The sequence below is a fragment of the Chlorocebus sabaeus genome, chromosome 12, assembly GCF_047675955.1.
Source record: "Chlorocebus sabaeus isolate Y175 chromosome 12, mChlSab1.0.hap1, whole genome shotgun sequence".
Lineage (NCBI taxonomy): Eukaryota > Metazoa > Chordata > Mammalia > Primates > Cercopithecidae > Chlorocebus > Chlorocebus sabaeus.
The window spans coordinates 42,502,683-42,523,701 of record NC_132915.1 but is presented as its reverse complement, the minus strand read 5'-3'; the positions used below and the strand labels follow the sequence as shown (position 1 = coordinate 42,523,701).

Genomic DNA, 21,019 nt, shown 5'->3' with positions numbered 1-21,019 from the left:
ATCCTCCCACCTCAGCCTCCCAGGTAGCTGGGATTATAGGCACGTGCCACCACGTCAGGCTAATTCTGTATTTTTTGTAGAGATGGGGTTTCGCCATGTTGCTCAGGCTGGTCTCAAACTTCTGAGCTTAAGCAATCTGTCCACCTCGTCCTCCCAAAGTACTGGGATTCAGAGGCATGCACCACCATGCCTAGACCAGAACATTTTTTATTTGTAATTTTCTTGCTCTTTTGGAGAATGTTGAGCTGAACCTGTTAGCATGTATGCATGTTAGGAAACAGTGTTTGGCTTTTTAAAGGCACTTGATATACAATGTATTAAGAGCCTTTAAATAATAAAGGGAACATTTTCTTTTTTCTTAGGAAAGGGAGGAACTGGGTTTTGATGCTGCTGCTGACTGAGTCAAGATCAGGGAGAGAAATAATGTCAAATCACTTTTCCATGAAGAATGTACCATTCTACACTCTCAGTTGTGGACCTGTGTTTTTCAGTTGTGCTGGCAACTGACTACCAAATTTCTTGTAAGCATGTAGTAGAGCAGAAATGGCCTTGCAAACACTCTGAGGTCTTCTTAGAAGAGTTCTACCATTTTTTTTTTTTTTTTTTTTTTTTTTTTTTTTTTTTTTTTTTTTTTTTTGTGAGGCAGAGTTTCACTCTTGTTGCCCATGCTGGAGTGCAATGGCGCGATCTTGGCTCATTGTGACCTCTGCCTCCCGGGTTCAAGTGATTCTCCTGCCTTGGCCTCCTGAGAAGCTGGGATTACAGGTGCCCACCACCACGCCCAGCTATTTTTTTGTATTTTTAGTTGAGATGGAGTTTCACCATGTTGGCCAGGCTGGTCTTGAACTCCTGATCTCAGGTGATCCACCCGCCTTGGCCTCCCAAAGTGCTGGGATTATAAACGTGAGCCACCATGCCCAGCCGAGTTCTACCATTCTTTAGTGGATGTCAGAACATCCCAGAACACCACGGTCTCCAGTGACCTTACATTCATTGTGATCTTGCTTCACTGCTTCCTCTGCACATTACAGATGACTACAGAATACAGAAAGTGTCAGGGAAGGGGAAGGTATGTTATTTGTTTAATAAAGGGAAGGAATGGCATGGTCCTTGGGGCCTCATGAATATTTTGGGAAAAAGAGTATAATTGTCCCTCGTTATCTGTTGGGGATTGGTTTCAATACTCTCCACAGATATCAAAATCCACGGGTGCTCAATCCCTTGTATAAAATGATGTAGTATTTGCACGTAACCTACACACATTCTCCCATATACTTTAAATCATCTCTAGATTCCTTATAATACCTGATACAATGTAAAGGCTATGTAAGTTGTTGTTATATGTATATTTTTAAATAATGACAAGAAAAAGAAAAGTGCACGTTTGGTACAGATGCAACCATCTATTTTTTCCCTGAATATTTTTGGTCTGCTTTTGGTTTAATCCATGGATGTTGGACTCAAGGATACGAGGGATGGGGGGACGACTATATTTACTTTACACTGTACAAAACTCAGCCACATTCCAGGATTTCCACTATTGGGTTAATGACATGAGTTGATTATAGTTTCCCAGTGCTTTCTGTCAAACTGGTAAAACAAATTATTTCAATGTCTCTCTGAAATGTTGTATCAAATGACTGACTTAAAGAATACACCAGCTAACATCTGAGTCTTGTTAAGTTCTAGGGCCTTAAAATACTCAAAAGTTATTAGAAAGAAAGCCACTTTGAGCACTGTGCTTCCTCCAAGCACAGAAAAGAGAATAGCCTGGATTGTCCTATGCTGTGACTAGCTGCTTCACTGCAGAGAAAGTGTATTTTCTATGGATATCAGAATGCTTAAAATAGAGCAACTAGATATGCATTTTTGGTGGAACAATCTACAGCAGGGAAAGGTTAAGTAACTTTCCCACAGCTAATAAATGCCAGAGCCAAGTGTAGAATGTAAGCATAATCCATGTTCTTACCATTGGATGCAAGGAAGGAATTGCAGAAGTCTACGAAGCATGCGCCATATAAAAATATGTGACCATATAGCATGGAAGTTAAGAACTCAGGTTTTATGGTAAGATGCCCTCGATCCAAATCTCACCTATGCTGTTTTTCTCATCATGTGTCTTTCTCACCATGTGAGTTTCTGCCAGTTACTTTACCTTGTACATATTTGCAGATATAAAGAGATCTACTTATTACAGTTGATAAAAATTTTGTTGGTATTCAGTGGTTTAAGACAGTGGAAAAGCAGTTGATTGACTTCTTTCTTGGCTGAGTGCATGCAGGAAGACATGACACTGGAGTCCCTGAAACCACACACTAAGATGAGTAAACAATAATCAGCACATGTAGAAGAGCATATATGGGGTTTGCGAAAGGATTCAAGATTATAGAATCATCTGAAGAGACCGGGGTCCTTGTATTGGATTATTCAGGATATTCATCTTCTTGTACCTAAAAAGGAAGAAGCAAGATGCAATTTGGCTACACTGTTTCTGAATAGCTCCCACTGCTTAGGCCTTAGGGCTGAGGACCTCCCCACATCCCCTAGCTGTCACTGAATATTTTAAGGACTGTTTCTAAGTTATGATTCTTGTCTGTCTTCTAAGTCAGCTTTCTTCATCATATTCTTTCCTGTTGTATTTCCAGAAGGTTAGTGCTAGTTTTTAACCTCTCTGCCTTGCATCCTCTGGATGAAGATTTCACTTTTAATATTTCTCTGTCAACTCTTTGACATAGTTTTTAGGATCTCCCTCTTGGAGCTCTTCCCGCCATTCCTACCCTAGTGTCAGACTTAGACTCTGGGAACCCTAGCCTCATTCAGAGCTTTATTCTTTAATTGCACAGGAGGGAAATTCAAACACAAAACCAATGGGTAGGACCAATAGCAAGTAGATTTTACTCTAATAGCTTAAAAACAAAAACTTAACATTCAGGTCTAAGAAAGAATGAGATGTTCTGGGAGAGCCTAGATATTTGCTTGCCAGAAATGTTGCAAAGCGCATTAAAGCTCAGATGGATGACTGGATTAGCTGACTTCTGATCTTGAATTCTAAATATTATATCATTTGAGAGAGTTCAGTATTCCTGTCAGGGGAGAATGGCTGTAATTTTACATACTTTCTTTTAATTCTTCAATTTCTGTAAATATCGACTAAAAACATTTGTTGAATCAGAATTTTTATAGCCGCCTTTGCTTTATATGTGGACATGTTTCTTTAGCAATCCAATTTTTACCACAGCCGAGGCACAGGCTATAATCAGTTTAACCATTCTCTGTTGTCCTCACAACATCATTTATTGATACAAAGTATTCCATTGGACTAACAAAATATGTCTTGATATTGTTATTATTGTACAGTTTTCTTTACAGTCAATCAGTAGACTGGGCACATTTTGTTACATGCCTGGCATTTGGCAAAATCTGAATTGCTACAGAAGTGGAAGAGTGACCTTGAACACAGATACGTTGTAAACTGCTTCCCTTAAGAAGTATTCTGTGCCAGGTTCCTCTGGATGGGGTGAAGCTGGACCACAAGCATTTCACTTAATTTTTCGAAAATGGAAAGAAAATCATTGGTCCATCCTTAGGAAGCAGAGATACTAAACTCTTGGCAAACTTGATGAGAAATTCATTCAGGACAGGGTTCAGGGCTGTGCATACATGCTTAAAACCTACATAGTACTTCTAGCTTCTTGCACATTATAGGAATTTAAGAAATGCTTGTTCAATGAGTTTTCTTTACAATCCTGGTATTTATCCCATTTTCCCATTCCTTTCCTTTATGCTCCCATGTCTCACCAGGGAAAAAACAGACTAGACAAGTGTCTTAGTGTTCAGTTCTACGCTATGGTAGGTTGAGTCTAAAGCAAGGTTTTAATTTTGTTTGGTTAGGTTTTTCTTTCCCCCAATGTAAAAATATTTTATACTTAAGGCCGTGTACGGTGAAAATATAAAGCAGTCCTGCATTTTTAGCTAAATCAATAGTAGAGTACATATAATCTTGCATGTTTTTACTAGGATTTTGGGGTACTCATTGTGTAATTCTTTAACCAGAGACATTCCAGAATTACCAGAGCGAGAAGAGGGAGAGGGCGAAGAAAGTGAACTTCAAAACACAGCATATAGCAATTGGAATCAGCCCAGGCGGTAAGGACTTTTTCTGTCTTCAGCCCACTCAATGGATACATAGGGTTTAAAGATAAGCAGGTGTGGTTTCAAGTGCTGGATTACAACTTGCTTCTTGTCACATCGGGTGAGTTGTTTAATACTTCTAACCCATCATTTTTTTCATGTGTACAGTGGAGAGAATAATGTGTATCACACAGGGTTAAAACTAACATATGGAGAGATCTGGCACATAGTAAGAACTAAATTAAAGAAAATTATGCATAGATAGTTGGAATGGATTACATTCTGTAGAGTTTGATCTTAGGTATACCAAAAAGTATTCATTTAAATTTTACCTAGCATTTGTAGAAACTATATAGGCAAACATATATATCAAAACGTGTATGTGTGTATGTGTGTGTGTGTAAAAGTACCCTTGTAGTCTTGTTACCATAGGCCGAGTTTATCCTAAGTCATAATCTGTCTAGGACCAGTTTCATGTATAATAGATCAGATGACATCCTCAAATATACTTAGATGTATCACGTGCATCACTAAAGCATGTTGATGTGTTTATACTGAGTAAAATCAATTTTAGTTTAATAGGAATTTACTGAGTCCTGATTATGGACCTAGACTTAAAGCCAGTGATTTTGTGAATAACAAGGAGGTAAGTAGAAGATGCAAATCCTGCCTCAAGAAACCTCTAATGTACTTGGCTGGGCAAGATGTAGAGACACATGAAACAATTTAAGAACACAAGATATTTCACATTAAGAGTAAAACGCAGGTAATCAGTGGACATCCACCCCACACTAAAGGTCACCATCACAATGGTGCTTTGTGTTTAGTAAACGTTAATATTTGTTACATAGTGAATAAATAAAATGCTCAAGAGAAGAATATGTAATATTCATAAATGCCAGTACAATTTAATGATTTCCCCTGCCCAGCAGTGATAACCTGTAACCATCACATTTAAATATTTTTAAAACATAAAAAACATTATTTTATGTTGCCTTCAAAGACGCAGCATGGATTTTCAGCCATCTAAAATGAGTTTCTTATTTCAGTTTCTTCAGAAGTCACTTAGCTCACTTAAAAACTCCCATCAAGCTCTCTATACTGCTGCCTACATTGAGAACAGGGTATAAGTGCTAGATCTGTGGCAGAAAATATACTCTGAGGTGTTAAGTGTCATATTTATTTGTGGTTAGAGGTGGAAATAAGTTAAATGAAACTTTTTTAGCAGGTAGTCACAGTGATAAACTTGAATTTTTTAGGAGGACAGTAATCACAAGAAAAAAAGATGGGTTGGTCAGTTTTAGAAACAATATTATAAGAGGAAAAGTAGATTTTAGAAGGTGATATAGTTTGGCTCTGTGTCCCCACCCAAATCTCATCTTGTAGCTCCCATAATTCCCACATGTTGTGTGAGGGGCCCTGTGGGAGATGATTGAATTATGGGGGTGGATCTTTCCCATGCTGTTCTCCTAATAGTAAATGGGCCTCACGAGACCTGACAGTTTTAAAAACGGGAATTGCCCTGCACAAGCTCTTTTATTTGCCTGCTGTCATCCACTTAAGCTGTAACTTGCTCCTTCTTGCCTTCTGCCATGATTGTGAGGCTTCCCTGGCCACGTGGAACTATTAAGTCCAGTAAACCTCCTTCTTCTGTAAATTGCCCAGTCTCGGGTATTTCTTTATCAGTAGCATGAAAATTGATTAATACAGAAGGCAATATGCAAAATGGTTGGTGTCAGTAAGAGCTATGTTAGAACTTTGGCTCTGGTACTTTCTAAGACAAGTTTCTTAATTTCTGCTAGGTCTCTGCTACTTTATCTGTAAAACGAGGTTAATAATAGAATCTTTTGTATTTGGGGGAAAATTCAGTGTCATCTAAAATCCTTAGCAGAGTGCCTGGCACATAGTGAGTCAGTGGTTGGCTTTGTCTATATTGATAAAATATTTGTCACTGGTACCTAAACAAAGAGAAAGCCTTTGACACAGGAATCATGAAATTTTCTTATGAGAAAGAAGAACATAACTTCTGGACTGGTAAATTTTTATGCTTTTAACCTTCATGCAATCCTAAGATAGCTCTAAAGGTGCTGACAACCTTACGTGAAGAATATGTCCAAAGTTTCCATAAATCCTTCTAAGAAGGTACTCTGTACTCACTAATGTAGTGCTTCCCCTAGATGCACTAAGCTACTTCTAGGGGAAGTTCATAGAGCATGAGAAGAAAGCTTAACGGAATAACCAGAGCTTTTAATAAATTAGGAGTTAGTGTTGTTAACATGCTTCATAGCATTGGAAATGTAATGGGACAGTCATTCATGAAATCAACAAAAATTTAATTTGTTTGAAACTAGAGAATTCTTTTTAGCAAAATATAAATTTTAATATTATAAAATAGGTTATATTTTATTTTGTATGTGATTTTTATTTTACACAATTGATATTATACTACTACATGTATTTTCCATTTTGCTTAATTTTTCTCTCAATTCTTACGTTTTGTAAATCTGTCAAGCTTGATACTTAAAGATCTAATTCATTCAATTTAGTTGTTGTGTTGTATTTCAATATATGAATATACCATAGTTTATTAATTGTCAGATTCATATTAGTTAAGTTATTTGCTATTATAATAATTCTGTGCAGTAAATATATTTATTTATTTATACTTACACATGAAAATTTATCTAGGGAATATATCCAGAAGTGGAATTGGAATTGCTGGCCTGTAAGTTTATATGCATATTTTACTTTCAGTTGTCAAATTGTTTTTTAAGGTTGCTATACCAATTTTTTTTTTTTTTTTTGAGACGGAGTCTTGCTCTGTTGCCAGGCTGGAGTGCAGTGGCATGATCTTGACTCACTGCAACCTCCTCCTCCCGGGTTCAAGCGATTCTCCTGCCTCAACCTCCTGAGTAGGTGGATCTACAGGTGCACACCACCATGTCCAGCTAATTTTTGTATTTTTAGTAGAGATGGGATTTCACCATGTTGGCCAGGATGATCTCGATTTCTTAACCTGTGATCCACCCACCTCAGCCTTCCAACGTGCTGGGATTACAGGCATAAGCCACCGCACCTGGCCGCTATACCAATTTTTATTTCTATTTCCAGTATATGAGTGTTCCCTTTTCCCCACATTCTTGTTACCACATCATATGATCATTTCTTAAAAAGTTTTTTATCAATCTAATGGGTGGAAAGTGGCCCCTTTTCTAAATAAACAAGGTGTAGTAGGTATAACAGGATTGATCAGGTAGGGTGAACATTTGGTCATTTGTTATATGGATTGAGTTTCAGTTTCATATCTTGCTTTCATTACCGCAGTAATCATCACCTTCATCACCACCACCACCACCACCATCATAACAAGTAATAAAAGATTTGTTGGTTGCTTATTATGTGCCAAAGCTTTAGTTTTGGACTCTACATGTATTAATTAATCCTCACAGAAACTCTGTTCAGAGACTCTTGTTGGCTGTATTTCACAGCTGAGAAAAGTAAGACAGAGACTAAGTAAATGCCCTGTGTCACATAATCATTAAGTAGCAAAAGAGCAGGAGTGGCACCCAGAGTCTCAGTTTACATCTCAGGCAATCTGGCCTCAGAGCTGTGTTTAACCTGTGTCTTCCTGAATTTCATTCTTTTTAAACCTATGTGTAAATCTCAAATAGACTGCCATTTTTTTTTCCCTGCATAATGATCTCTGAAGCAAACATACTCTGTAGTTGTTTCTTTTCTAGGCCTCCTTTTTCTTTCACTGTCTTTCTATTCTCTGTTCAGTGAATAATAAGTTTGGTTTCTCACTGCTGTGTCATTTTGGCAGTTCTGTCTTTGATTATCGTCTTCATTGTTTTAAGGATTTACAACCTTTACTTCCAGGGAGGGTATTTTGCTATCTGTGCCAAACCCTATGAGACCTAAGGTGCTATTATCCAAAGGTTACTTAACCTCTCTGTGTCTCTTCTCTTTGTGAAATGGGGCCGGTAAGAATGTCTACCTTATAGGTATGATATGAAAATTAAATGAAAGTATATGTAACTTACTTAGAGAATAATACTGAAGACATGGTAAAACCCTTAATAAACATTTGCTGTTACTTATTTTTTTTTTATATTACTCAAGAAGTCATAAGAATCACTTTCTAATTTGCACCAAACACGAAGAGCCCTTGGAGACATTTTCTTTCCTTCCTTCTTTTTTTTTTTTTTTTTATTTTTAAGAAAAGATGTAAAGAGTCCTACCTATGTATTCTGGATTGTTAAATATGTACACTTGTGGCTGAACTTACTATATGTAAAATGTACTATATGTGCAATGGCTAACCTTACTAACTCCTTTGTCATTTTGCCTTAGGAACAGCTTCAAGAAAACAGGGAAGGGACAGTTGTGGTGGCTCATGCCCGTAATCTTAGCGCCTAGGGAGGCTGAGACGGGAAGATTACTTGAGCTTAGGAGTTCCTGAGCCCAAAACGTTGAGGTTGGAAGTCAAGGCTGCAGTGAACTATGATCATGCCACTGCACTCCAGCCTGGGCTGCAGAATGAGACCCTGTCTCAAAACAAAAACAAAAACAAAAAAACCAGGGAAGGATGGTAGATATCGATTCTTTTCTGTCACAGAATTTCTGGAGTAAGAGAAAACAATGAATAGGATTTTAACTAGTTTATTAACAAAGATTTTATAAGATCAAGGATCATGGTAAGATCCTTTCAAACTAAACAAGTAGAGTTTCTAGAGTTGTAGATTTGCAGTCAAAAAAAAAAAAAAAAAAGAGTTACTGGCCAAAGGAAGATGTGCCTCAGCATCTGCTTTCATTTCACCTGGTTCCCGTCCTCTCCTCTCTGTGGTACTCTTTCATCCCCAGCCTCTTCTTACCTCAGTCATTTTGCAGGGGTCCTTACTTCAACCTTTCCTCTTCTCTAGGAGCTCCTTAAATGTCAGGGTTGAAGACATGTTTGACAGTGCTATCTTATCCTACTTAATGTCCAACATTGTCTTCCTTGTGCAGCATGGAGCAGATTGCAGGGCCTCATCATCTCCTTAAAGTTCTGTTTGGTCTGTTCCTCCAACAACCTGAGCTCTGACTCATCTCGGCCAAAGACCTCACTGCAAATCACCTTACTCTTTCTTACATCCTTCCTTTTCACAAGATGCATGTGCTTTAAATATACTCATAGCTTTTATAGCTATTTGCGGTTATTACATATGAGTTCATGTCTTTGTGAGTATGGGAAATGTATTCAAGGCAGAGGAATTAGCAAGCCCCAAGGCCCCACGTGGGGAGCATGCCAGATGAACTTAAGGAATAGTAAGGAGATGATGTGGTAGCTGGAGTGGAGAGAGAAAAGTACAGAGCCCATGGCAGGTATATTAAGTCCATTTTCATGCTGCTGATAAAGACATACCTGAGACTGGGCAATTTACAAAAGAAAGAGATTTAATGGACTCATAGTTCCACGTGGCTTGGGAGGCCTCATAATCGTGGTGGAAGGTGAAAAGCACATCTCACATGGTGGCAGATAAGAGAAGAGAGCTTGTGCAGGGAAACTCCCCTTTATAAAACCATCAGGTCTTGTGAGACTTATTCACTATAATGAGAATAGTACAGGAAAGACCTGCCCCCATGATTCAATTACCTCCCACCGGCTCCCACCAACAATGTGTGGAAATTGTGGGAGCTACAATTCAAATTGAGATCTGGGTGAGGACACAGCCAAATCATATCAGCGGGGGAGGTTGGGGAGATAGTGAGAAAATCATATCCTGTAGGATTTTGTCAGTCACTGCTCTTCATGTCCTGACTGTTAGTGACCAGGTCTGCCTTGGCAAGAATGACTTCTTCTACAGAGGTGACTTTCTGACATAGTGTGTGCAGGAGCGTTCTTTCCTTTGATTTGGTTGCTAAGCTTAGAAGCTACTATCTGTTTAGCAGTAGCTGAATTTTTTGATTGCTTAATATATGTAATACTAAGATCCAGTAAAATCATCCTTTTACACTGGTATGTGCTACAGCCTGGAGTATGAGTCTAGTTTTACTTATAACAAATTATTTTCAGAAAGACATTAATATATTATTAGATTCTACAAGACACATAATTGAGAAGGTAAACTATCTTATTTTACTACTAGTAAAACCTTCATAAATTGAGCAAAGTAATATTTGTAAAAATTAACATATATGACATTTTATTTCATTTTGTTAAAATATTTTTATTATTGTTTTAAGCTGTCTTAACCATTTTTACGTGTACAGTTCAGTGGCATTAAGTACATTCACATTGCTCTGCAGTCACCACCACCATCTATCTACAGAACTTTTTCCATCTTGCAAAACTGTAATTCTGTAGCCATTAAGCACTAACTCCCCTTTCTTCTCTCTTCCCATCCCAGGCAACCACCTTTCTACTTTCTGCCTCTATGAATTTGGTCCTTTAGGTACCTTACATGAGTGAAATTAAATGACATTTGTCCTTTATTTTACTTAGATGACTTACTTCACTTAGCATAATGTCTTCAAGGTTTATTCATATTATGGTATGTTTCAGAATTTCCTTCTTTTTTAAGGCTGAATAATATTTCATTGAATGTATATAGTATTTTATCTACTCATTTCTTGATAGATAATTGGTTTGCTTCTACGTCTTGGCTATTGTGAACATGGGTGTATAAGTATTTCTTTGAGATCCTGCTTTAAATTCTTTGGTTATAATACCCACAAGTGGAATTGCTGAATCATATGATAATTCTATTTTTAATTTTTTGAGGAACCTATATACTCTTTTCCATAGCAGCTGTACCATTTTACATTTCTACCAACAGTACACAAGGGTTCCAAATGCTCTGCATCCTTATTAATTTCTGTGTGTGTGTGATTTTTTTTTAGTAGGTAGTAGCTATCCTGTTGGATGTGAGATGGTATCTTATTGTGCTTTTTATTTGTATTTCCATAATATTTAGTGATGTTAAACATCTTTTCATGTGCTTATTGGTCATATATATATATATATATATATATTCAAGACACCTGCCTGTGTTTTATACCACTTGTTTTTTTTGTTGTTGTTGAGTTTTAGAAATTCCCTTTGTATTCAGCATATGAATCCCTTATCAGATATGTGATTAGCAAATACTTTTTTCCTTTCTGTTGAGAGTATCGTTAATGAACAAAAGTTTTTAATTTTGATAAAGTACATTTTATCTATTTTTTCTTTTGTTCTCTGTGCATTTGGTGTTATATATAAGAAACCTTTGCCAAATCCAGTATCATGAAGCTTTACCCTTAACGATCTTTCCTAAGAGTTGAAAATTTTATTTATTTTTTAGGGTGGAACTCTGGAGAGAACCAAGCAAATCCTTAGGCATCAGTATTGTTGGTGGACGAGGGATGGGGAGTCGTCTAAGCAACGGAGAAGTGATGAGGGGCATTTTCATCAAACATGTTCTGGAAGATAGTCCAGCTGGCAAAAATGGAACCTTGAAACCTGGAGATAGAATCGTAGAGGTACCCTACAGTGAGCTTTCTGTGCTAAAATTTTTCACCTGCTCCATCCTTTGTACCAAGGGAATTGTCATCTTCACACTAGTTACTCAACTCAGCATTTGAGTAAAATATATGTGTGGTTAAATTATTTCTTTTTATTTGTTTATTTTCATACATAATTTTCTCTTATGTATATAATGACAGATTGTATGTTTTGATACAGAGACTGGTGTTTGGAGATAAAGCCAACCATTTAAAAAAATTGGCTCCAAGGTAAAATAATTATGTTCTGTTTGAAAGAACAAAGCACAATTCTCAGGGAAAAAATTTGAATTAAGATTATATAGACATACAATGTATGTATATGTACACACACAAAATGTAGGTATAATTAAGTTAATGAGGTTGTATTTCAAGAAATACTTTATTATTATCATTTCATTGCAGATAAACTTTGTTGGATGAGTGGTTTTTTTTTTCCCCCCAAGTGAGTCTTTTTTAGTAAAATATTTAATGCTGAGACCTCAGTTACCTTTCATGTAAATCTTTCTCAGTCAAAGCCAGGATCTCGCTCCTTTTCAGTGCTGTGTTCATCAATGAAGGCTCTTGTGTGTGTGCCTGTGTGCATGTGTGTGCACATGTATGTGTATTTTGTTACGTGTTAGAAGCATGTTAAGTTGTGTATAATCTCTTAATTCAAAGCAAAGTTCAATATTTTAAATAGACTCTCCTCTCATAAGTCACTCACTCATTTACTCAACAAATATTCCTGGAACAGCTGTTGCATTCCAGGTGCTATAACAGGCTCTGGGCATCCCACAGTAAACAAGGCACTGTGCCTGCCTGCCAAGTGGGACAGACTTGACAAGTAATCAAGTCACTTCAGAACAGTGTGATAAATTATTTGATCGGGATAAACATAATTTTATTTAGAAGGATAGAGAAAGGAGTACCTGACCCAGATTTTCTGAGTTTTCAGGATTTACAGAGTAGACTAAAAGAGACAACTTCTAAATAAAGATAATATTATTAACACTGTAATGACCATTATATTTACTTTATACAAATGACTCTCATTTTCTAAACCCATATAACTTACACATTGGAATACTTTAACTGTTCAGAAGAAGATTATAACATATCAACCATAACTTTAAAATGAACATTTTGGTGATTGATTGATTGATTCCTTCATTGACTGACTGTCTTTGAGAACCTTAGATGGAAGAAGATTGGGACCTGAGAGAAAACAGGGACTAAGTCCTTTTTTTGATGACCATTTATAAGGAAGAATGATAGGCTTTTTCTCTCTCCTGCATTCTTTCATTAGATGATATCTTAGACCCGTTTTAACGAACTCCTTTATGTAGGACACTACCTAAAATTTCACATTTTGGATTATCACTAAGAAGTTTATTTTGCGCATACCTCACTATTAAATACTTTTGACCTAAATAGAAAAAGAGATTTTTTTTTTTAATAGACAGGAAAGGTCGTAATTTGCTCTCAAATGTTGTTTAAATATATTAAAAAAGTTAAAACTCCCCTTTAAAATGGAAAAGAAAGAACTATTTTATGCATTTTAAAATACTGTATGCAATTTAGCAATGATTTGTGCCATATTGTAAGGGCTTTTCTAGTGTAATCCCAAGGATTCTAAAGCGTGTCTCTACTAAGAGTTTCTCAGAATGTATGTAGACTAGGTGAGTGCAGATCTGCAAATAATTCCATTCTGAGAATGGAATGCTTTGGACTTGAGCAAAAATAATTAACATCCTGTTAAATTTTTCCACGAATGGAATATATAGTAGACATATGGTAGACGTGAATACTGACTTTGTTCTACAAAAAAGTTAGAAGCTATTTTAATATGCACTGAAAAAAATGTCGTCATCTAAGTATCAACCTGAGAGAGGTTTTTATCTAAATCTATATAATTCTTTTAAAAGTGGTAATGTTCTATGCAAAGATCTAATAATGTTCTTTTCTAGAATTGTGTCCACTGTGGGTTTACTCTTTTGTTGTATATATCGTGACATGGTAATGGGAAATGATAAAATGACACTAACATCCTATAGTTTTCTGATGGGATTAGCATTTGGCCTTTTAAACTATTTTCCTTCTTATTCATAAAGTGTGTAAGCTGAGTTGATCATTACTCAGGCAAGCCATGATCAACAAAATTTACAAGATAACTTTCATTGTCAAACTATGTAAGAATTACTAACAAATAAACACAATTTCTTAGCTTCCAGCTCCTGTCATATCTACTGTAAGGACTCTTTTGCAAAACTAACCTTACCATTATCTGATTTTTCTGGATATCAGAATTTTGTTTTGAACTTCATGTTTCCCTGTACAGAGAGAATTACACAAGACATCACCCCTTACTTCCCAAACCACCCAAAATGTATTAGAAGAAAATTAGTACGGTGACTTTCATGATGAAGACAGTGCTGCTAGATAGTTCCCTCATATTATTTCATTAATGATACTAATTTTTTAATTTGAAGGAGCAGCTGAGCAATGTAAGGAATGAAGAAGCAGAGCCTTCATTTCAACTAATTATGACTTGAACTAATTATTGGAGACAGAGATATGTGTCCAAAGCAAGGGACCACAAGTCTGCTGGACAGACAGAATGTTCTGCAGCTTCACATGTGTCTCAATTATTTTTGATATTAAAACAGATTTTCTAGGAGTCTAACCAAGTACCCCTAAAACTCCATATCCACACATTTTTTTGTTGTTCTATAGATTCTTGAAATGTTAAGCTGAGGCCTTCCATTGCAGGTGGATGGAATGGACCTCAGAGATGCAAGCCATGAACAAGCTGTGGAAGCCATTCGGAAAGCAGGCAACCCTGTAGTCTTTATGGTACAGAGCATTATAAACAGACCAAGGGTAAGCGAACACAAAGGGCAAGGTAGGCATATCCAAACAGTGTTCAACTTGGAATCTAATGTATCAAGGGCCAAGTTGTCTGTATGAGCAAAGATAGTGATTTTTCAAATCTCAGAAGACTTGTTAAAACTTTGTTTTGCTTTCTCAGAAATTGAGTTATCCTGGAAATCCCTTCCACCATGTTTAATAAAGACTTTTGAGGTCTGTTGAATATACACACAAGTAGGATTTATCAGTATCTCTAGGTATCTAGATGGTTAATTATTAGTATTCATTTTAATCACAAAATACACAAATTATTAAAATGAATGTGGCATCATAATTCAGATTAATCATCTGTGATCTCTAGTGGAGCCCCTTAGAAGCCAAATAAATGACATTTTCTTGAAATTTATTCTCTAGACAGAATCTCCTGCTTATGCAATCCCATAATCATCTGTGAATGATCTTTCATGTATTTGTGTATCCCACCGAACGTTAAATTTGCACGGGGTAGATTTGGTTTGTTTACAAGTGATTTCATAATTGCTGTACTCTAGCCACAAGTACTGTGTAGCTCTTCATCACTGTACAGCTATTGGTGGACAGAAACCTACCAACCCATTTTGCCATCAGTCACTACAGGTAAAATAGCTTTCAAGAACATTTTAGAAAATGTAAGTTACATTTAATGATTGTTGTTAACAAAAATACAGAGCAAGGCTTTGGATTTGATATGACTTGCTGCTGAAGATGAAAATTATGCCAAGAGTTTAAAACTATTTTTTTGAGTCCTTCTTTGTGCCTCATGAAAAAAAAAATTCACATGCAGCAGTTATTAAGCATATTGGATTCACATACCCCTGTGAAAGTTCTTTAGAAACATACACATCCATTCAAAAATTGCATACCATTTCCTAGATGTCTTGAAGACTTACAGGCTCCTTTTTTGGGTTTAAGTTAACAACCTCTATCATAGTGATTCTCTTTGAATTACCTGCTTACTAGTTTTTAGGGTTGGTTGTCTTTAAAACAAAAATATCAACATATGTGAGGGAAGTTGAAGGTATCATCTAAAACTTAAAATATTTAATTTTATCTGCAAAATACATTTAATTTAACTTGTAAAGTTAAGAATTTAAGATATTAGGGCTCAGTTTAATTAACTTCTGAAATTAAGAATTTAAGATATTAAGGTTCAAATGATGAAAATAACCAACAGCTCTTTAGATGAGCTCTGTCAAAATAACTTATCAATATTCTATGCATGGACTGTAAAGTGACCAGATTTAATTTATTTTACTGGCCCTTCCTTCTGTTGTGAAGACAGGTGTAACTCTGGTCTGGGTTTACTGTAAAGAGTGAATCTAGTAGTTTTTAATGTAAGCACTTCAACATCTGCAATTTTTAATCATTCAGTTGTTTATTGTTAGGTAATAATTATCCATTCAGAAAGAAAATTTGCCAAATGGTAGGGCTGCATTATGCTGCATTCTTTACAGAACTATTCTATTTGTTTAAATAACTATAAATCCTTTCACATTTGTTTCCATTTGTGTGTTAAACATACACACAGCATAATAATGTTAAATGGGTGTTTAAGTTAAAGCTATTTTTTGTGGGTGGGTTTTAGTCCTTTTTTTTGTTTTATTTATAATTTACAACTTTTACATCATTTGGGACAATACTATAAATTGCTGAATAGTGATTCTCAATGTTGCTTTAAAAACTTAAAACTACAAATATTCCTTTCAGTGTCAGGCACATTTTCCAATGAGCTGGGAAGACCTTGTCTCATACACCTGGAAAACACTCTTATTTTACTCTCTGAGGTATAATGATACCTGATTTTATAGCAGTTGTTCCAGGGTAAATCTTGTTATGAATGACATATTTAGTCAAGTCATACTTATTTTGCTTTAGAAAATTAAAATTAATTTTGCATTTAAAATGAGATATATTTTGTTTCAATAATTTACTTCCTTATGGAGATAATTAGGTCTCCAGTAATCTAAAAGGGACACTCACAAATGCACATACTTAAAAGTCTCTTACTGATAATTGTTTTATCTGTAGTTGTAAGATAAAGCTCCTAGGAAATCTTAAACGTAAGGTGAAAAGCCAGTCAGTTGCTTTGGCCCTTAGGCTCTTCATGAATCAGAAACTTCCAGAAGTAGCCTTGATAATTTCACCTGTATGACCCTTCACAGAATTCAGTCTGACCGCACTTTCTCACTGAAAGGCGGGCCCTATTTAATATGGACCAGAGAATGTTTTTGTCTTCCCTGTGCTGCTTCGTTGTTAATATTTCTGCTTTTCTCAGCCCTTGAGACTATAGACAGAAGTATCATCATTGATTTTTTAATAAGAAATAGTTTCTAAAAATCTTTTCCTAATAATAATCTACCATTGTATCTGCTGTGCCTATGCTATACTTTTACACTTTGCTATCAGGGCCAAATTCTAATCCTCTAAGATCTGCAAATTGAAAAGAAAACAAAAGTAATAAAAAATTATAAACTAGAGCTTTCTTTACATATTCCATTTGTTGCTAGTTTTGTTTTCTAGTGTTCTACAGAATTATACAGTACACTGGAAACCTAAAAGTCCCATTAGAAATAATCTCCACCTTCCATAGCATTGAATTGTTTTGCCTAGGATGTATTTGTCACCTCTGCCTAGTCATTTCTTCCACCTTAATAAATGGTCATGTGTCTTGGTATTTGTGATCTTCTCTTTTGTAAAGCAGGAGTTGACATTTTAAACTGAAAAGCAGAGAGAAAGTTGAGATGAGCAGAAATGTCATTGTGCCCATTTCTTTTCCTGTCTTCCCTCTGTAGGAAAAACATTGCAAGAAGAGCAGATTGAAAGGGTAATGTGGCATAAGCTTTAGTGCAGGCATACTGAGGATAGAGTCTTTCCAGAGTGTTCTCCCATACAGGGTGGTGTCACATGACAACCTCTCCCTATACTTGACGCCTGCCAGTGGGGCTTTTTTATAGAGAGAAGTAACACAAACATTTAATTGGAGCCAAAATGAATTTTAAATGTCTGCAATTTCCCCTGAAAGATACAGTCAATAAAAGAAAAAGATAGCGGGTGTGAAAAGAAGGAGAAGAATTTATTGTGCTAAGGAAATTACTTTTTTTTTTTTTTAAACTATGAAAATGCTAAATTCTATCTGGCAGTCATCCTGGCTTTAATATGTATTTTCAACTCTAACAGTCTGGCTCAGGGCTTATTACTGGCAAGCCACAAAACCTCTGAGAAACACTGTAAGGCAGGACTTCAAATATTGTCTAAAGCCTCATAAATTCTCCAATAATGTGGGCAATTTTATAGGAAATTTATTTAAAACATGAATCTCCATGTTCCTCCCTCCACAAAAACTGGGCAGAAATAGAGAACACCACTGTACAGGAGTTCAGTTTTTAATAAATTATTGATTTTTTAAGTTAAAAAATACAATTGCTCTGAAGCACTGTCAATATCAAGTCAAAATATGAAAGTTTCCTTACTGGGAGACAAAATAAAAGAATAATGAAGGTTACCAATGAACTAGCAGACCAATTTATAATTTGCATTCTAGACAGATTATTTTTAAAAAACATAATTAGCTTTTAGATGTAAATAAAAAACTTGTGTGGTTTTAATTTTGAACATGTTTACTGATATTCATGAAATGTGTATTAATATATAAGATGGGCAAAATATATGTGCCTCTGTTAGTAATACTGAAGTCATTGAGCAAAAATAAAAGAAATTTGGAATCACTTTGACAACTAGTCTCCTGTGTGGTTTGTGACCTGATTTAGACTCAGGTATAGATTTAGGTCATCAGAAACAAATCTTTAGTTCCAGACTGTTTTAAGATGTTGCTATTAATGACTGGATCTGTTAGGATCTAGTTTCACACAGGCAGTTCTTTAAATCAGTATGTGCTTTGCTTTTAAAACTGAGTTGTTTTCAATACATTTCCTTTGCGTTCAGCGCCTCTTATGTTTCCTTTTAGAAATCCCCTTTGCCTTCCTTGCCGCACAACCTTTACCCTAAGTACAACTTCAGCAGCACTAACCCATTTGCTGACTCTCTACAAATCAACGCCGACAAGGTTGGATAATGCCCATTGTCTTGCTGTTGGTTGCCTTTTGCATATGTTTTGTTCTTTGTTATTGCTGTGTCTTTGTCCCAGTTCACTATTTACTACATTTGGGCAGGAAAAAAAAAAAAAAAAACCCTCAAAGCTGTTTGGAGTGGGCATGCAAATCCTTTCTTAAGCACATTTTCCTGCCAGAGAATATTTATTTTTATTGCTGAAATTAAATGGCCCTTCTGAAGAGTAAGGGAGAATCATGAGTCCAATGCTTTTCTTTCATTTTGGTGTGATTTAAAATTTCTGATATTTAAATTTTTGTTAGTTGCCAAATGTGTGATACGTTCACACATAATTTCTTTAAAACCATGTGTTGATTTAAATCCTTTTCAGACTTCTACAAGGTGATCATAAAAGCTCTTCCATGAGTTAATCACTGCACAAATAATTGTGTATGTGTACATGCAGGAGTCTATTGAATATTCATGAAGCATGCCCATGTAATTGCCTGAATCAGGAAACGTAACTGTTTCAATGCTCGTAAATCTATACTTGGATCTTCTCATTTTCTGATGAAATTATAAAACCAAAATTGAAACAAAAATTTACAAGAATTTGTATACCATAATTTGATCATGAAAAAGAAGAAAGCAGTCAACAATTTTTTTTTCAGGAAACACTTTATGAATATTCATCAGATTTCCATGTTATTGTAATAAATACCATGGTATTGATATGGATAACCAAAAGTGCTATATCTGAAGCAATATGTTTTCTATTGCTATAGGAATTACAGAATTCAAGTAGGATTATCTTCTATTGTTCCCCAACTAACCCTTTTGCTCCCATACCCTTTAAGGTTTGTGTCAGTGTGGAATTTTCGTATGTGGGTGTGTTACAGTGTGCTTTATGTGTGTGCTGTACTTGATGTGTACATACACGGCATGGAGTGGTTTCAAGTATACATTGCATTTTTGACAATGAAGGCTATGCAATCTTTGTTAAAGAGCTATATTTTCATGAATACCTTTTAAAAAGTGTCACTAACAAGGCAGATACATGATCTTGATGAGAATGAGGGTGTCAGGGATATGAAAATGTAACACCTGATTGCCCCTCAAGTAAATAGAGGCTGATATTGGTTTTACTAGTCAGGTAGGTTTTGGTTTACTCACAGTATGAAAATGTTGTGCCTGAGATCCCAGACAGTTTTTCAGATAAGCAGGTTTTGTTTGTTTGTTTGTTCTTAAAATAACAGCTCAGAAAAATTATGCAGCAAGATCTATAAAATGTCATCTTTAGATTTGTTAAAATTATGGGAAGTTTAAATTAGAGTTTGTTCTACTTTTTAAAAATGGAATGGACTTAATCAATGCTTGATAACATTTTCTGTTGTTACAGAGAAGTAAATTTTTTTAGCCAGAAAAATTCTAAAGTGCATATCTTGCTCCTTTTACTATGATAATGAAACTTGATTGGATCAAATGAGGGTTTTGTGTGTATGTGTGTGTGTTCGCTTTTATTGGTATATTATTAATTTGAGACATTTATGGCACAGCATTTGGGAAGATGACAAGGGTTCCATTTACATTAGTAGCTTTCATCTGTTTGTCCATTGATGTATAGACTGTACATTTCAATATAGCAGATTCTGTAATCTGACACTTAGGCCCTTAAATCCCTATCAGTCAGCTTTTTGCTTTGCCAGAAAATTGAGTGCTTTCTGAATCAACAAAGAAAGGTCACATTCAGTCTCAGATAGTTCTAGTGTTAGATATCTTTTTAGGTATTCTAATTCTTGGTACCAATAAATAATTGCTAAGTAATTTGTGCATGTTTATCACTTAATGTATCCTTACAAGAAGTCAGTTTAAAAAAAATGTTTTTCTAGATATAAACATACATAATAAAACATTGTATCAGAGGAATTCTTATGCAGTAAAAAAGTAAAATAAAGATATATAGGAAAACCATAGGTTCAAGGCATCAGGGACAGCTTTGTAACAAGGTTAGAACTTTAGCTGGATGTCCCTGACCTTTGAGTTAGGTACTGTCTTACTTATGCAAGTTGGAGGAGACATCATGGTATAATGGAAAGTATACTGGATTAAGAGTTAAGCAAAAAGAAATCTAGTACCACTGTTTGATTTGAAACAAAAACTTTCACTTCTTATAGCGTCAGGTTCAAAAGGTTTATTCATCTGCAAAATGAATAAAATGAACTCAGTGACTTAAAGACCTTTCAAACTCTTAACATTCTGTTTGATCATCTATAATATTAGGTTGGTGCAAAAGTAATTGGAGTTTTAATGGCAAAAACTGGAATTATTTTTGCAATATTAAGAACTTGATGATGCCAAGTCCTTTTTTTTTTGAAATAGGACCTATGACCCTAAGTGACAGCCAGTATGCCACGCTTTGGCTTTCTATTAA

General features: G+C 35.6%; 1 protein-coding gene across 18 annotated transcripts in view; it reads left to right on the top strand.

The window, feature by feature from the left end:
* Positions 1 to 21,019, top strand: part of MPDZ (multiple PDZ domain crumbs cell polarity complex component) — a 182,703-nt gene that overhangs the window by 120,845 nt on the left and 40,839 nt on the right. For 10 of the 18 annotated variants that reach the window (XM_037998405.2, XM_007969229.3, XM_037998410.2 and 7 more), the window contains 4 exons: positions 4,054 to 4,146; positions 11,454 to 11,631; positions 14,404 to 14,514; positions 18,506 to 18,604. In XM_037998405.2, the coding sequence (XP_037854333.2) occupies positions 4,054 to 4,146; positions 11,454 to 11,631; positions 14,404 to 14,514; positions 18,506 to 18,604 (481 nt within the window). The remainder of the gene's footprint in view (positions 1 to 4,053; positions 4,147 to 11,453; positions 11,632 to 14,403; positions 14,515 to 18,505; positions 18,605 to 21,019) is intronic. The other 8 variants (XM_037998409.2, XM_037998415.2, XM_007969238.3 and 5 more) reach the window with 2 other exon arrangements.